General features: G+C 39.6%; 3 protein-coding genes across 7 annotated transcripts in view; 1 reads left to right on the top strand and 2 right to left on the bottom strand.

Moving 5' to 3' along the window:
- Positions 1–341: 341 nt before the first annotated feature.
- LOC144050666 (interferon regulatory factor 4-like) lies at positions 342–4,541 on the bottom strand. The gene is made up of 7 exons (XM_077564159.1): positions 4,387–4,541; positions 3,786–3,885; positions 3,009–3,188; positions 1,847–1,987; positions 1,728–1,768; positions 686–779; positions 342–532 (listed from the first exon to the last, which is right to left on the bottom strand). Exons 1-7 carry the CDS (start codon positions 4,474–4,476, stop codon positions 432–434), a joined length of 747 nt encoding a protein of 248 aa, XP_077420285.1. The 5' UTR covers positions 4,477–4,541; the 3' UTR covers positions 342–431.
- Positions 4,542–6,090: 1,549 nt separating this feature from the next.
- On the bottom strand, positions 6,091–12,833 carry LOC144050016 (uncharacterized). Of its 3 annotated transcripts, XM_077562858.1 has the most exons (10): positions 12,121–12,833; positions 11,901–12,020; positions 11,501–11,609; positions 11,280–11,428; positions 10,208–10,353; positions 9,954–10,131; positions 9,065–9,158; positions 8,904–8,979; positions 8,729–8,802; positions 6,091–8,544 (listed from the first exon to the last, which is right to left on the bottom strand). In XM_077562858.1, the coding sequence occupies exons 2-10, from the start codon at positions 11,965–11,967 to the stop codon at positions 7,113–7,115; spliced, it is 2,325 nt and encodes a 774-aa protein (XP_077418984.1). In that variant the 5' UTR covers positions 11,968–12,020; positions 12,121–12,833; the 3' UTR covers positions 6,091–7,112. The 3 variants fall into 3 exon arrangements, with proteins under 3 accessions (XP_077418984.1, XP_077418985.1, XP_077418983.1); XM_077562859.1 differs by lacking the exon at positions 12,121–12,833 and having other exon boundaries at positions 11,507–11,609; positions 11,901–12,098; XM_077562857.1 differs by lacking the exon at positions 12,121–12,833 and having other exon boundaries at positions 11,901–12,097.
- The window catches only part of smyd3 (SET and MYND domain containing 3), a 66,812-nt gene continuing 65,449 nt past the window's right edge, over positions 12,506–13,868 (top strand). For all 3 annotated transcript variants that reach the window (XR_013293760.1, XM_077562861.1, XM_077562860.1), the window contains exon 1: positions 12,506–12,718. Coding sequence is in view for 2 of the 3 variants with exons in the window: in XM_077562861.1 (XP_077418987.1) it covers positions 12,558–12,718 (161 nt within the window). In the remaining variant the exon portion in view is untranslated. The remainder of the gene's footprint in view (positions 12,719–13,868) is intronic.

Below are 13,868 nucleotides of genomic sequence, written 5' to 3'. Positions count from 1 at the left end.
TCTTCAAGATCTAAAATTCATTTTTCCAGTTTTTTTTCATAAAGGGTAAAAATAATGTCGCTGTCGAGTGAAAAGGAGATGGCCGAAAATCATAAATACAATTAGATGGCAACAGTGTCCAAAAAGAAAAGAAAAATGATTGGCGACATACTTTTCACTGCACATAAAAAAATTTAAAAAATAAAAAAAACATGTTTTAATGCCACATTTCTTGACACCAAACGATACGAAATTAGATCTTGTCCCTTTTGTTGCTGTAGCGAGTCATTGATGTGAGTATGAAGCACTTAAAGCACAGGAGTTACATGAGCTAATGCGTGGCTTGGAACAAGATCTTTTGTCTCATCTTTTATTTCAGCGGGTTTGCAAGAAAAGAAAACATTTAATCATGTGACGTGCACACACACACACACACATTGTTCCTGATGTTGCTACAGTGTGAGCGTCTGCTGATGCAAGGTCCAGTCTGATGCCCCCAAAAGTTCATTGCTGTTGTCTATGTGCAGGGAGAAGAGGCTGTCATCAGCTTGACCTAAGGGAACACAACACAACAGTAACTGGAAAAGTTTTGGGTTGACTGGTAGAGAGGTGTGCATTTTGTCAAAGTAAGACTTTATAGTATTTTCATAAAATTGTAAGTTACTGTGACTCCACAAGCAAGTGTGTATGTGTAGCGTGGCCCTACAATGCCAGTGGTCCCAGAGTGGGTAAGCCCTCCATCCTCTATGAGGACAAGTGTGGTTGCACGGATCACCAGTGTTGCTGCAGTGATCAACCAGCTGCAGAAAAAAAAACATAGATCAACAAAAAGTTGGACACTCGCCATCGAAAACATTAGGCACACAAGAGCAAAGGTGAAAATGCTGATTTTGGAAGTGCTAATTTAACAGGGCACTCAAGTCACAAATTTTCTGCACAATGTGTTCTTGAACTTCCACTAGTCGAAACACAGGCGGCCATTTTGCCACTTGGGGGCTATTGTCGACTGAAAATGACATCCTCAAACGTATATATGATGGACTAACAATTGGCACCTCACAGCTAAAGCCAGGGGGGCAGCCATCTTACGTTGCCACTTTACTGATAACTTTTGTTTGGTTTCCAATGAAAACACTTGTTACTAATATGTTTTCAGCCAGGATCCTGTCATGGAGTAATGAGAGACCCTCAAAGTATTAATAGTAGTAAAGTAAGTAAGTAAGAACTTCATTCTTTGATTCGACCATTCAGAGTATATCTCAGTATCATGACTTAATTTAGAGAGATTAGGTTTAGATTTCGCAGCGAATTTGCTTTTATTTTATTGTTCAAGGTTCTGACGACATGATATAGACAAATCTATGAGTAGCACTCGGAAGATATAGAGAAAATTCACAATTGCATTCTTACCAATGAAATGTTCATGTAGAGCTTCTCCCAAACTCACTGGCAGAACTGTCCACCACACACTGTGGCATTTTCGCCATAGAGTTAGAAATTAACATGTATTCAAGTTAGGTGATCTTAGTGAGTGGCAACACAAGATGGCCGCCAGTCCATCATATGTAAATCCGTGCTGTCACGGCTCACTTGTTCTAGGTTTGGTCATGTGACGTTTGCAAGCTGAGCCCTTGAACACTGTGACGTCATTTTCTGTCGACAGCAAGTGGCAAAATGACCCCCCTGAGAGGGATAAATATGGGTGGATTATTCTGCTTGCTCCGTATTCTACAAACGTAACATGATACCTTGGAAACATCCTCCTGCTCCATGGCCTCCCATGGCATGTCTGTACAATAACAACCATAAAGCAAGTCACAAATGTTACAGCCGCAACGCAAAACGCTTGCCCAAACTAACGGCTCACCCAGTGTAGGAACGTAGAGCGATGCGTCTTGAGTGCTTGAAGGGCTGCTGGGAGGTTGCCACGGCTGCGGCGTTGTGTCAGCCGGAGCATGCGTTCTGACGCTATGCTGTTTTCTGAAGCGCCGACTCGCCATCCGGAACCCTAAAAGGAGGGAAGGGGCTGTTTGTGACTCAAGGTTTGCCATAACTCATTTCATTTTCATGTTAACTCATTCATCTCCATTGACGGCTATAAATGTCAAAAAAATCATTTTAACTATTTCTATTAGTTTAACATTTTTTGTATTTTTTGTTAACAAGAGTATGAAAACCTATAATTGTTTTATTGTACATTTAGAACAGATATGAAATGTGTGATTAATCACAAGTTAACTAGTGAAGTCATGCGATTAATTACGATTAAAAACTTTAATCGCCTCACTGCCCAAATATTTAAGGTTTTCTTTTAAAAAAAAAATTAATTCACTGCCATTGACGTCAAAATTTCCTTTTAACTATTTCTATTAGTTTAACATTTTTTTCCCACTTTTGTTAACAAGAGTATGAAAACCTAGAATTTTTCATTGTACATTTAGAACCGATATAAAATGTGTGATTAATCGTGAGTTAACTAGTGAAGTTATGCGATTAATTACAATAAAAAAAAATCGCTTCTTGCCCCAAATTTTTAATAATCTTTTTAAAAAAATTATTTATGGCAGTGAATGAGTTAATGATAAATTTGTCATATATGGCACATTAAAAAAACAAAAAAAATCCTCATACTGTAAAAAAAATTGTTTTCATTTAATACATACCTATAGTTTTAGCCTAATTTAATGCCTAATAATTTGGTCAATTAATACTGCGTTTGTGCAATATGAATTCATCAGCAAAATCAATCAGTTTTTGTCTATCTTAGGGGACAACCATTTCGCCATTTGCTGTCTTCTGAAAATGACATCACATTGCTTGATGCTGCATTCGAGCACGGTGGGAAATCGAATTTATGCCACTCGGATTGTCCCATTTCCGACCACAAAGAAATTCTGAACATGCTCAAAATTTGCGAACGCCTTTTGTAACCTTGAACGAACCCTGACGAAAAAACAACACTCGCGAACCTTTGCCGCTCAGTCAGATACAGGTTTACTTAATGCATATTTGTTGCTTTAACTTGTCACCTCTGTTGCGCGGCTGCATGGCAGGGCCAGGCAGCATCTTGTAGACTCTGTAGGCATCGCTGCCTCTCTTGTTGCTGCGCTCGCGTAGCTCACATACACCAGGGAGAGAGTTGAGGGCGCAGCGAAAGTTGGCCTTCCAAGTCTTTGGGTCTGCTTTGTGTTGGCCTGGACGGTATCGACCTGCAGTTTGGTTTGGGCTCAACTTAAGTACAGTACTACACTTTATCCGCACCAGACATTTCATTAGGTACACCATAACAATTTAAACTGAGCATTGTTATCTTACGGATACAGTTGGCTTTCAATAGATTGTGCAAGTGTACCTATTGTTTTGTCCGGTTAGGCCAGTGGAGTTGGCAGTGCAATATGATCGCCTGTTCACTTTAATGGCGAACAAGTACATTAGTGATGCAGCCAAATGCACATGAGCAAAGCGTGACAGAGGATCATTTTCCGCCATACATTAGACAAATACAACATGTTAGCTAGCAAAAGGATTTACAGAAAAGCCCACTGAGATTTGGCTCCAATTAATTTATCCGAAAGCCAAGTAATCACTGAGTTGTTGTTGTTTTTTAATAGACAAACAGATGCTGGAAATGTTGCTAATATTTAATTGTCCAACCTCTAATATAAAGTTTAGGCGACAAAACAAGACTAATTGCTTAAATACCCTTTCAGAAAAGTTAATGCCCTTATTAGTGAGTTTTATTTATTTATTTAAACTTCTACTTATCAAATGACTAAGTGCATATGAGAGAATGAATCACATATTACCGGTGTGCATGGCCCAGCTCCTGAAGAGAGTGGCGTCTCGATCAATACTCCAGCCGCGACGAGCTGCGTGTTTCCACGGGATTTGGAAAACTTTCTCTGACTGGAGGGCACACACACATGGAGAAGGCCTGTTGAGGTTGGCAAACAGTGTAACACTGCTAGACTTCTAAGCCGTGTTTTAGCATATCAGCATACTTAATCATTTCTGTGTCTTTATTAGACTGCAATCAGAGAATACAGTTAAAAAATGAAGGGAAAAAACATGTATACTTAAGTGCTTTAATGTTTATTTTAACTTCAACTTTTGAAAATTTTCATTATTTTTTTTAACTCAGTATGTTATGAGGATCTGGTGGGTTGTATTAAAAACCAGTCAGATATCTACTAATTAAAATTATTTTCCATGCTATTTATAATGTTAGATGGTCAAAATATTAGACGCAGCCCTTAATTATTAACAATTATTATTAATATGATAAAGTGCACTTATTTTTCAATTAATATCAGTCTCTTTATAAAGGCAGAATTTTGATATGATTTTGCAATTGTAACTAATTTTGTGGCCCAGTGAGTGTAAATACAACTCATGAATAAGATTTACCTTGTCGAGCCAGCAGACTCCCGGATACTTCCCAGACTCGATCTGCTCTTCCAGCCACATCCTCAGTCTCAGGCGGCCTGGCGGTTGCATGTTCAGGCTTCAGGTGTGTTGAGAAGGTGTGTACGTGTGTACAGTATGAACTATAGGTGTCACCAAGAGCCCCAGTCATTTTTGGGAGGCTGACAAAAATAAACGTTCCAGTTTGATTCTCCTCTGAGCAGCCAATCGGAGGCCTTCTCTGCCGCTAGCAGGCTTCCTTGTCACTTAACTGTCTCCTCCAGTTACAGGTAAGGCAGGGCTTCATGACCTGAAAATAAAATTTCAGATTTCCCCCCCCTCCTAAAAAATACAATTAATTGTCCCATTGAGATTAAAAACTTCTTTTTGCAAGGAAGTCCTGGCCAAGAGTCATTTTTAGTTACATTTCCAACACAATGATTTTAATCGACATTTTGACAAATGACAATGATATTATTCCAAGCAGTTTTGCTTAAGAGTTTTTTTTTTTTTTTTTGTCCTGGGGTTTAATTTATATCTCGTGATACCAAACAAGGTTTGGTCCATTTTTTTATGAGCATTAACTGGCATCTACTTCTGTAGGAATAAATGTTTTTTACCTAGTAAGTCCGCTCATTCACGGTACGAGGTTCATGGTCCTGCTATTTTACAGATTTTATGTATTTATTTATTTTGTGTATACTGTATAATAATTGTATACCTCCCATTTAGTTTGGGTGTAATTCTACTGTCAGCCACTAGGTGGTGGCACACTATTATGTTTGACACTAAATGTGAATTAAGGGTGAAAGCAGGAAGTATTTCAAGCTCAGACTAGTTTTTAGTGAAGACTTAAATGTGAAAATAATGAAATCTTTAATCCTGCTTGTATATTATGTATATTGTCGGCTGCTTACTGTAAACACCGGGAGGGGGGTGTCTACTGTTATACTAATTGTATAATATTACATACAGGAAGTGATACATCATCCATTGAGCATCAATCACACATGAATTGGGACCGTCTATTGAGTCTTTAAAAGCAGGGCCAAGGTTCAAATGATCACAGTGAAAGTAATTAATAATATTAAACATGTTCCAATTCATATATTCTGATGTTGACAATCGGTAATTACATTGAATGTCACATTAATGAATAGTAATATTGTGCCATTAAAACTACACATTATCTTGGTAAAGAATTCTTGATACAGTTCAAGTATTAGATTACTGCTGAGTTACTCGTCATCATCAATAGGAATCGCAGTAAAATGAATGTCAGTCACAAGCACAAACTAGGATGATTAATGCTGGCGTGTTTGCATTAGGTTATTAATTTCCTTTCATGAAAATGACTTTTCTGTTCCAGAGAAGAAAAGAGGAAGCAATTGCACAATGTTAGTTGTGGATAAGAGGTGTGACTTGTTGCTCACTGTTAGTTTTAGTGTGAATTATCTTTAGGAACACATCTCAGAGGCTAAACCAGGGGATGCATGTTATGAATTAACATTGAGTAGAATATTTTGTGATAAGGATTAAATGACTGTCTGTCCATCCCATTAGGTTTATAGGTTAGCTGGAGCCTGTCTCCGCTGACTTTTGGGTGAGATTGCAGAATACATTCTGGACTTTTCTGGTCGCCAGTCAATCACAGGGCACAAATAGACAAACAACCATTCAGTAGTATCTGTTACGCTGGAAACAACATTCTTCACCAGATTTGTCCAACTTTATTAGCAGACTTGTACTGTACAAAAATATTAACAACATATATATATATATAAAAAAATTTTTTTAATTGTGATTAGTACGGACAACAACTGACCATCACAAGAAAACCGTCTAACTATAACCTATTCTCTCCACCAGAGAGATTTGAATTTCATTAACTTGGAGTGATTAGATTTACACAGAAAACACTCAGCTGATGCCACACAGATAAGTTGCTAATGGGTGAAGGAAGAATCCATTATATTTTAGTGCAGATCTAAATAAAAATTAAGAATCAAGATTATTTATTATTCTCGGTGGTCTGCACTCTATTGAGCCACGTTACATAATTTGAATGTAAATTATTGTAAATAAAATGCCGGGTTTACAATCATAATAATACCTTATATTAATATAGCGCCTTTCAAGGTATGCAAGGACGCTAATGACTGAATACGAAGGTCTGTAAAGTAAACTTGTTGACAAAAAAAAATATTCCAGATGTTCAAAACATTTCCATGTGCGATAATCCAGCAATCGACAAACTTCCGTGTACTTAAAACATGTTGTACATATCTGGAAATACACAAAAGCTCATTGGACGAGGTAATGATTGATTACACAATTTTGTAACCACTCTCAATGATAATTTGATTTCTGACGTCAGTAGAGACGATTGGCGAAAAAGGTATTTGGGGCTCAGGGAGTCATTTGTTTGCGACCATCAACATGATGGCTCGACTCTGCCGCTATTGGGCCTGTGTGGCCTCCAGACGTTCCAGGTCGGGAACATTTCCAAACCCTCCCAAGTCTTTTTTTTTTTTTGACACCTTCATGTCTTGCAAACTGGATATCAAACTGCTTCGACAAGGATTGACAGACTTTGTAGTGGTCATCCACTGGAAGATTATCTAGTTGCCGTCTTTAGTGACATCTTTGATGGTATTTTTAAACCCATTCTTTGTCTTTTACTACTCTTTTACTCTTTCGCTGCGCTGGCCTACAAGCTTTCCATCAGTCTACTTCTTTAAGCGCGGAACTACTTGGTAGTTGTCTTCCATTGGAAGACTGTCTTGAAAGCTTTCAGGGACGCAATCGGAGCATTGAACCCCTGCACGGGCATCTTTTTGTAAAACTTTCCCCGGGTCCTCTTTTTCACCTCCGTTTGGCTCGCCAACCTTATTATCCGAGTGCTGCCTTAATCCATGAAAGGCAAGGTAGTTATCATCTGTTGGAATATTCGGATTTGGGTTCACAGGGACGCAGGTGTTCCCTTTCGTGGCATCTTTGTAGTTTTGTAGAAACTTCCCCAAATTGTTCTTTTCACTGTTCTGCTCATTAAAGGGGAGCTCCCTTAAACCACAACACACTTGATAGTTCACCAGGTTCTCTTTTTCAACACTTCTTTTCTCCCCAACCTGATGATCAGAACGTCCCCTTAAATCATGAAATGCTTGGTAGCTATCATCAACGGAAAAGCTGGGGTTTGATTGTGCAGGAGTGCTGGTATCACCTACAGCAAAATCGTCAAAGGGATTTTCAAAAGTCTTCTTCAAGTCTTCTTTATCGCCGCTGTTCTGCTCTCCAACCTGACTATCGGAGAGCTTCCTTAAACCTTGAAATGCTTGGTAACCGTCATCAACCAGAAAACTGTGATTTGAGCGTGCATTGAAGCAGGCATCGCCTTTTAATGAGTCATTTTCCAAAACCTTATTGAAGTCTTGTTTATTAGCACTTTTCTGCTCTTCAAATTGACCGTCAGAGAGCTCCTTCCATCCCCGAAAAGCTTGGTAGTTTTCATCCACCGGAAAATTGCCCTGTAAGCTCGCAGGGACGCAAATGAGACCTTGCCCCTTCTCGGCGGCATCCTCAAACCTTTCTCGGCAGCTCTCATGTCCCGCTTCCGTTCTAGATTCAACATCTCCGGACAAGCTTGCGTTGCTGCAGCTGAGGGACGCGCCAGAGTTTTCACTGTTTGAAAACCTCCCAGAATCTCTGCTGGATCGCTGCTGAGACGTGGCAGACAGTGAATAGGAAGACACCAAGGTCGGGATCATGTTTTCTTCACAAGTTGATCCATCGCAGGTCGACCCGAGGCCCGTGTCTTGGTATTCACATTGGCACGCCGGTTCAGGTTGAGCATGACTCTGTAAAGCGTCGGGCGTTACCTGAACTGGACAGCTCGGCCTGATAAAGGAGTATGTTATTGCATTTTCCAATCCTGAATGTTGCTCGTTATTGCAGGTGGGTTTTCCGGACTCTTTCAAAAGATGGTTGGTTGAAGCCAACGCCGGGATGATGTTCATGAAAGCTTTGCTGAGCGCATCTTGGACACCTGCAATGATGTCCGCGGCCTCGGTACAAGGGTAACCGAGAGAAGGCGGGCCGCTATTGATTCCGCTACTTTGAAGGAGACTCTCGGTGCTGCTGTCGATTAGGGAGCCCTTGGACCTGCGATAGAATGTCCAGTTACCTCAAACACCGTCAATAATTCTACAAAGAAGTACATCTAGTCTGAAGTGTAACCATTTAGGTTTCAAGCAAATCCCAAACGACTGCAATAAAATTCAAGCAAGTCAAATCGAGTCTCCCCAGAAGATTTCAAGCAAGTGAATTTGAAACTTTTGTCACTAACCACGATTTGAGGTCACCTGCGGTGAGGGCCTCAACATAGATTGGTGAGATGATGGGCGGCATGGGCTTCAAAACCTGCCAAAAAAAGGACAAGTACACAAATCTGCATCAACTTTTAGACTCTTCTAAATACAATTCAATCAAGACACACACATGGACCCCATCGAGTATCTCACCTCTGCCTTACTGGGATTTAAATGGAGAAGTTTGGAATTTTGATTGCTGACTGAGTCCCAATACTTTGCTCTACACCTACAATCCAAAGACAACACGCATGAACACACACACACACACACACACGAGCTCTGCGGAGAAATCGTAAAAGGCTTTGGCTTACTTCACGTAGCAGACGTATGCCGCACTGGTGATGGTGATGGAGAGCAGACTGAGGCTCACGATGAGGGCCAGGAGGCGGCTCTTGCGTGACGCTGCTGTAAAGTTAAAAAAAAAGAAAGTACTGATTTAATTCTGATTCCTTGTCACGCACAAACATTCAAATGCAGTAAACCCCCTCAATCGTGGGGTTCATGGTAAGGCTATTTTGTGGATTTATTTTTTGTCCAGTAATAACTCTGTATATTGTTGTTTTGGGGCGTAGTTCCACTTTCTCCCACTGGGTGGCGGCACACTGTTCAACAGTGTTTAACACAATTTGAAAGAAGAAGGGGAGTATTTTCAAGATTAGCCTCCTCTTTCTGATTGGAAAGACATTATTGAATATATCAATCCTCTCCTATCCTCTTTTTTTTTTTTAAACACTTTTGAAAGCAACAACTTTTGGTTAATTTTATTATCTACAATGAAAAAAAATCTAATTTGTTTAATGTATGATGATGGGAATTTAAGTTTGTTGGAATTTTGACATTCAGCCATTAAAATTATGACTTGTTAAAATGTTGTTGTTTTTTTGCAACCTTGGAAACTTTTTTATCAACTTTTTTTGTAATCCTACCATTTGTTTGTCATGTTATTTTTTCAATAATACAGCACTTGCTCTGTTGGACCATCTTCTAAGTTTTGAACAATTCACATTGTCTGTGATATTGAGAACATTTGGGGCACATGTTTTAGGCTGGTTTTGATAAAACTGATTGAACTGAGCAATAACGATTCATCATAGAATGTTGAAAGTTTGAGATTGAAAATTTCTTAAAAAATTGTGAGTATTTCTCTGTTTTGATGATAACACTTCGGTTTGACGTTATCCAAAGCAGGTCGGGACTTACGGGTTGTAAATTCGTACTCCTTGCTGTGGTCACTTGGCTGGCTTTCCCAAGGCAGGACGTTCTGCACTGTGACAACATAGGTTGTACTTGGCTCCAAGTGTGCACCAAGTATATCAGTGGTAAAACACAAGTAGCATTGTCGCTCCTCCATTAGTGCTGCTTGGACTAATTCGGTCATCTGCCACAAGTGAAAACATCAAAATATTATTATTATTATCTTTCACCTTCAAGGACAATCTAAAATCTTTCCTCACCTCTTGCGTTTCTCCTTTCTTGCGGTAAGTCAATCGTGTGCTTATCATTTCTCTTATGGTGTTTTTCTTGATGTTTGTCCTCCAAATGACTGGAAAATTCCCGTTGGTTTCGTTTACTGAGACAATGGTCGGGGTTTGGGGTTTGACTGCAGAGGAACAGTGAGGAGAAAAAAAATTGAGATTTCAGGGGAAGAAAAATGATGACTCTTAAGTCGATTGAATATCCATCCATTTTCCAAACCGCTTATCCTCAGGAGGGTCAAATACTTAAATCTTCAACATGTTACCCTATGAAGAGGAATCTAGAATTTTGTCCTCTTTGCGTGTTCCAAAAATGAAGATAGATTTAATGTAAGAAAAATACACCTTTTGCAAAAATGATTTAATAAAAAACAGAGAATCTCTGGACAAATAACTGCCTCTAATCATCACTTAAACAGGTGGGATTCAGAGCGTCAAATGTAGCTCTTCCGCGTGCACAACGGTTTCTTATAGTTCAAAAGACCTCCTCTCTTTCATTTGTAGACAAAACATACTCTCTGGTACTTTTCCGTGAGCGATGGCGAAAACAGAGTCAGGTGTGGGTGTTCAAAACAGATTCTGTTCTCAAGGACCAAATGTGTTTTCGCACAAAGCGCTGAGAAGGAACTTTTTTAGACTAAATAGTATGACCCAGTTTAAGGTCAGATTATACCGAAATCAACACCATCTGCTCTGCACAGGACACAAAACATTTCGACAAGGTTAATATAAAGAATTAAAATGTTAATAATGTGTAACAATGGTTAATAAAATAAAATGAAGTATTAAAAATGTTATAATATCTATCACCTATCATGCAGGAACATGGCAGCTTAGAGAAGTGTCTGGCTACTCGGCCACACAATATGAGCTGTGCAGTTAAATCAATATGAATCTAACAAACAAGATGCTAACGTAACTAGCATGATGCCAAACGAATGATTCAAAAAGTATGGATAAGTTGGGAACGTTAACGTGTTACTTGTAACTTTGTACAATTAGCATAAGAAGTTTTACGATAAGTTCACGGTTTGTGATGTGTTGAACTCACAGCTGTATTTCACACTTATGTTTTTGGACTCCACATATTCGCCGCCCCTCCGGACAAATGCCGTGTGATTCTGCATGAGTATGAGTATCAAATGGATGGAGCAGCAGCATTTTCCGCTCGCACACTGCATGGGAAGACAGTAAGTCTCGCTGAAACAAAATAAAATGAATTATGATTATTATTGGGTTTTTGTTTTTTTGGGTAGAGCCAACCGGACTTACCCATACCCATCAAGGCTCCACAGAGTCACATTGTAATCAGTGCAGTTTGGAGCATCAAAATGGCAAGACATCCGATACTCAAAGTCGTTGGTGCAATCGAGATTCACTCCTGTTGCAGCAGATTGACAAATGAAGTTAATGCATAGTTATTGCATAGTTAATATAATGTGTATTCTATTTACAATCACGTTTATGTCAGAAAATTTCCTGTATGTGCTGTGATGACTTTATGCACAGTACATGTCGGAGTCATGTCACATATATGCGTTCTAGGCTAAGCACGTGAGACCAAGTTAAAAGTCTAAATGCATGTTACGTTGTCAACACGAGGCAGTAACAATGTGAATAGTCTTGATATGTTAAAAAATTAAGTATATTATCAGCATGTTAGATGACGTACCAGAGAGAGCTGCTGAAGTGGCGATGTTTCCTACAACAACAACAACGACGAGAAGGACGACAAACATCCTTTTAAAAAGACGGAATGCTTCTCCTTTAATCCTGAAAGTCCAGTTCGACTCTGTATGAGCAGAACACTTCCAATTATTGACTGAACGTACGCTGTGATCCAACTCGAATGACGTCACAGGAGTAGACTTCCTCATTTGGGAACGTCTTACTGGAATAGCGTGCGTTGATTCCAGTGAAGTGTCACTCCCATTTCCTCGGAACTGATCTTGGAGTTTAAAGCCAAACCACTACATTCAGTTGACCGTGTGGGACTCAAAAACGTTTTCTTTTCTTTTTTACCTAAAAGTTTATGCTGATTTGGGTTTCCAATGTATTAAAAATATACATCTCAATAATAACAACATGAGTATTATTGTTAGCGAGATCTCGAGATATAAAGGAACGTTTGAATGAATTGAATTAGATAAGCGTAAAATGCATGAAAGTAAACAATTATACAACTTATAAAGATTGAACAAAACGTATTGAACTGATTGCTCAACTGGGGAGAAACGAAAAGCAGTTTGGGATGAAACCCATCGATGACGTAATGACGTAATGCGTGCGTGCGTAAACATACGTCTGCTCACGCGGGCTTCCAAACGTGATGGTGCCCATGTTGGAGCGGTTCGCTAGCCCGGGCAAAGGTAACGGCTTGCGGGCGACGACTGCAATCAAAAAGGGAAAGTTGCTCTTCTCTTCCGAGCCGCTGGCGAGCTGTGTGTCAGCAAAAGTAGCCAAAGATGTGTGCCATTGCTGCTTCGCGAGGTAAGAGATATCCATCTTCTATGATAGGAGCCCACGTGTTCTAAACGTAAAAAAAACAATGCTGTCGTAGTTTTGACGGTAGCTAGCCGTTATATAGTGCGGTTATTGTTGGTACTTAATAGAGGTCTACCTGCAGTTACTTCCTGCATTTGTCAGCTTGTGACCTCGAGATGGCGCCATAACCTCACACATCATTCAGAGGCTTTGGTTGCGGCCATCTCTATGGAGGAACCAAACTGCCCAAATTAAAAAACGAAATGAAAAAAAAAAAAGACAAACTGAAAATAAAATCGGATATAAAAAATATAATACAAAAAAATATATATAAATAAAAACAAAATACAAAAATAAAAAACGAAATTCAAAAAATATAAAAACAAATGTCGAAAGCTCCGCTGTTGCAAACTGCCTCGAGCAGGAGTGGGCAAACGCGGTCCTCGAGGGCCGGAGTCCTGCAGGTTTTGAATGTTTCCCTTCTCCGACACACCTGATATATGATCAGCTCATCAGCAAGCTCTGCTTATATAAGCCTTAAACGATCCTGTTGATTGGAATCAGCTTGTGTTGGAAGAGAGAAACCTCCAAAACTTGCTGGACTCCGGCCCTCGAAGACCAATTTCGATACTGTAAATGTAAAGGATTGTATGCCGAGAAACGTTTCTTGGGAGGAGCAATATGGCGGCCTCGCGGCTTCAAAAGTCTTGGCCTATCGGCTATCCAGTCATATATTCAGATCTTTGTTTAGCACATTCAGGCTACTTTTTACTATGGCAAAAAATGGAAGAAACATTTAAATAACACACGCACATACACACACATACACACATTCTTTTGTCCTTGTATCATCGTGGGGACATCTTATTAACATGATGCATTTCCTAGTCCCTTCCCCTAACCCCAACCATCAAAAATGATTGCCTACCCCCATTCCTTACCCTAACCTCAAGTATAACCCAATTCAAACGTAAACTCTAAAACCAAGTCTTGACCCTCAAAAAGAGGTCTGAACTTTTGGGCACCACCAAAATGTCCCCACAATTTCGAGTCGGTCCCCAGAATGGTAGTTAAACCTGGAAAAACATGCGTGTATGGGCCCCTCACTGTAGCAAGGACAAAAGCGCACACACACACACACACACACACACACACA

Source organism: Vanacampus margaritifer, chromosome 4 (assembly GCF_051991255.1).
Source record: "Vanacampus margaritifer isolate UIUO_Vmar chromosome 4, RoL_Vmar_1.0, whole genome shotgun sequence".
Classification (NCBI taxonomy): domain Eukaryota; kingdom Metazoa; phylum Chordata; class Actinopteri; order Syngnathiformes; family Syngnathidae; genus Vanacampus; species Vanacampus margaritifer.
Note: the sequence above shows the minus strand (reverse complement) of the source record. Positions and strands in the feature narration are given on the sequence as shown.

Coding starts and splice junctions, on each gene's coding strand:
- LOC144050666 (XM_077564159.1), bottom strand. CDS start 4,476: ATGCAACCGCCAGGCCGCCTGAGACTGAGGATGTGGCTGGAAGAGCAG. Junction 780..1,727: donor AGCAGGAGGATGTTTCCAAG/GTATCATGTTAC, acceptor TTTTTTCTGCAG/CTGGTTGATCACTGCAGCAA. Junction 533..685: donor ACTCTGGGACCACTGGCATT/GTAGGGCCACGC, acceptor GTGTTCCCTTAG/GTCAAGCTGATGACAGCCTC.
- LOC144050016 (XM_077562858.1), bottom strand. CDS start 11,967: ATGTTTGTCGTCCTTCTCGTCGTTGTTGTTGTTGTAGGAAACATCGCC. Junction 11,610..11,900: donor CACTTCAGCAGCTCTCTCTG/GTACGTCATCTA, acceptor CTGCTGCAACAG/GAGTGAATCTCGATTGCACC. Junction 8,980..9,064: donor GCATACGTCTGCTACGTGAA/GTAAGCCAAAGC, acceptor TTTGGATTGTAG/GTGTAGAGCAAAGTATTGGG.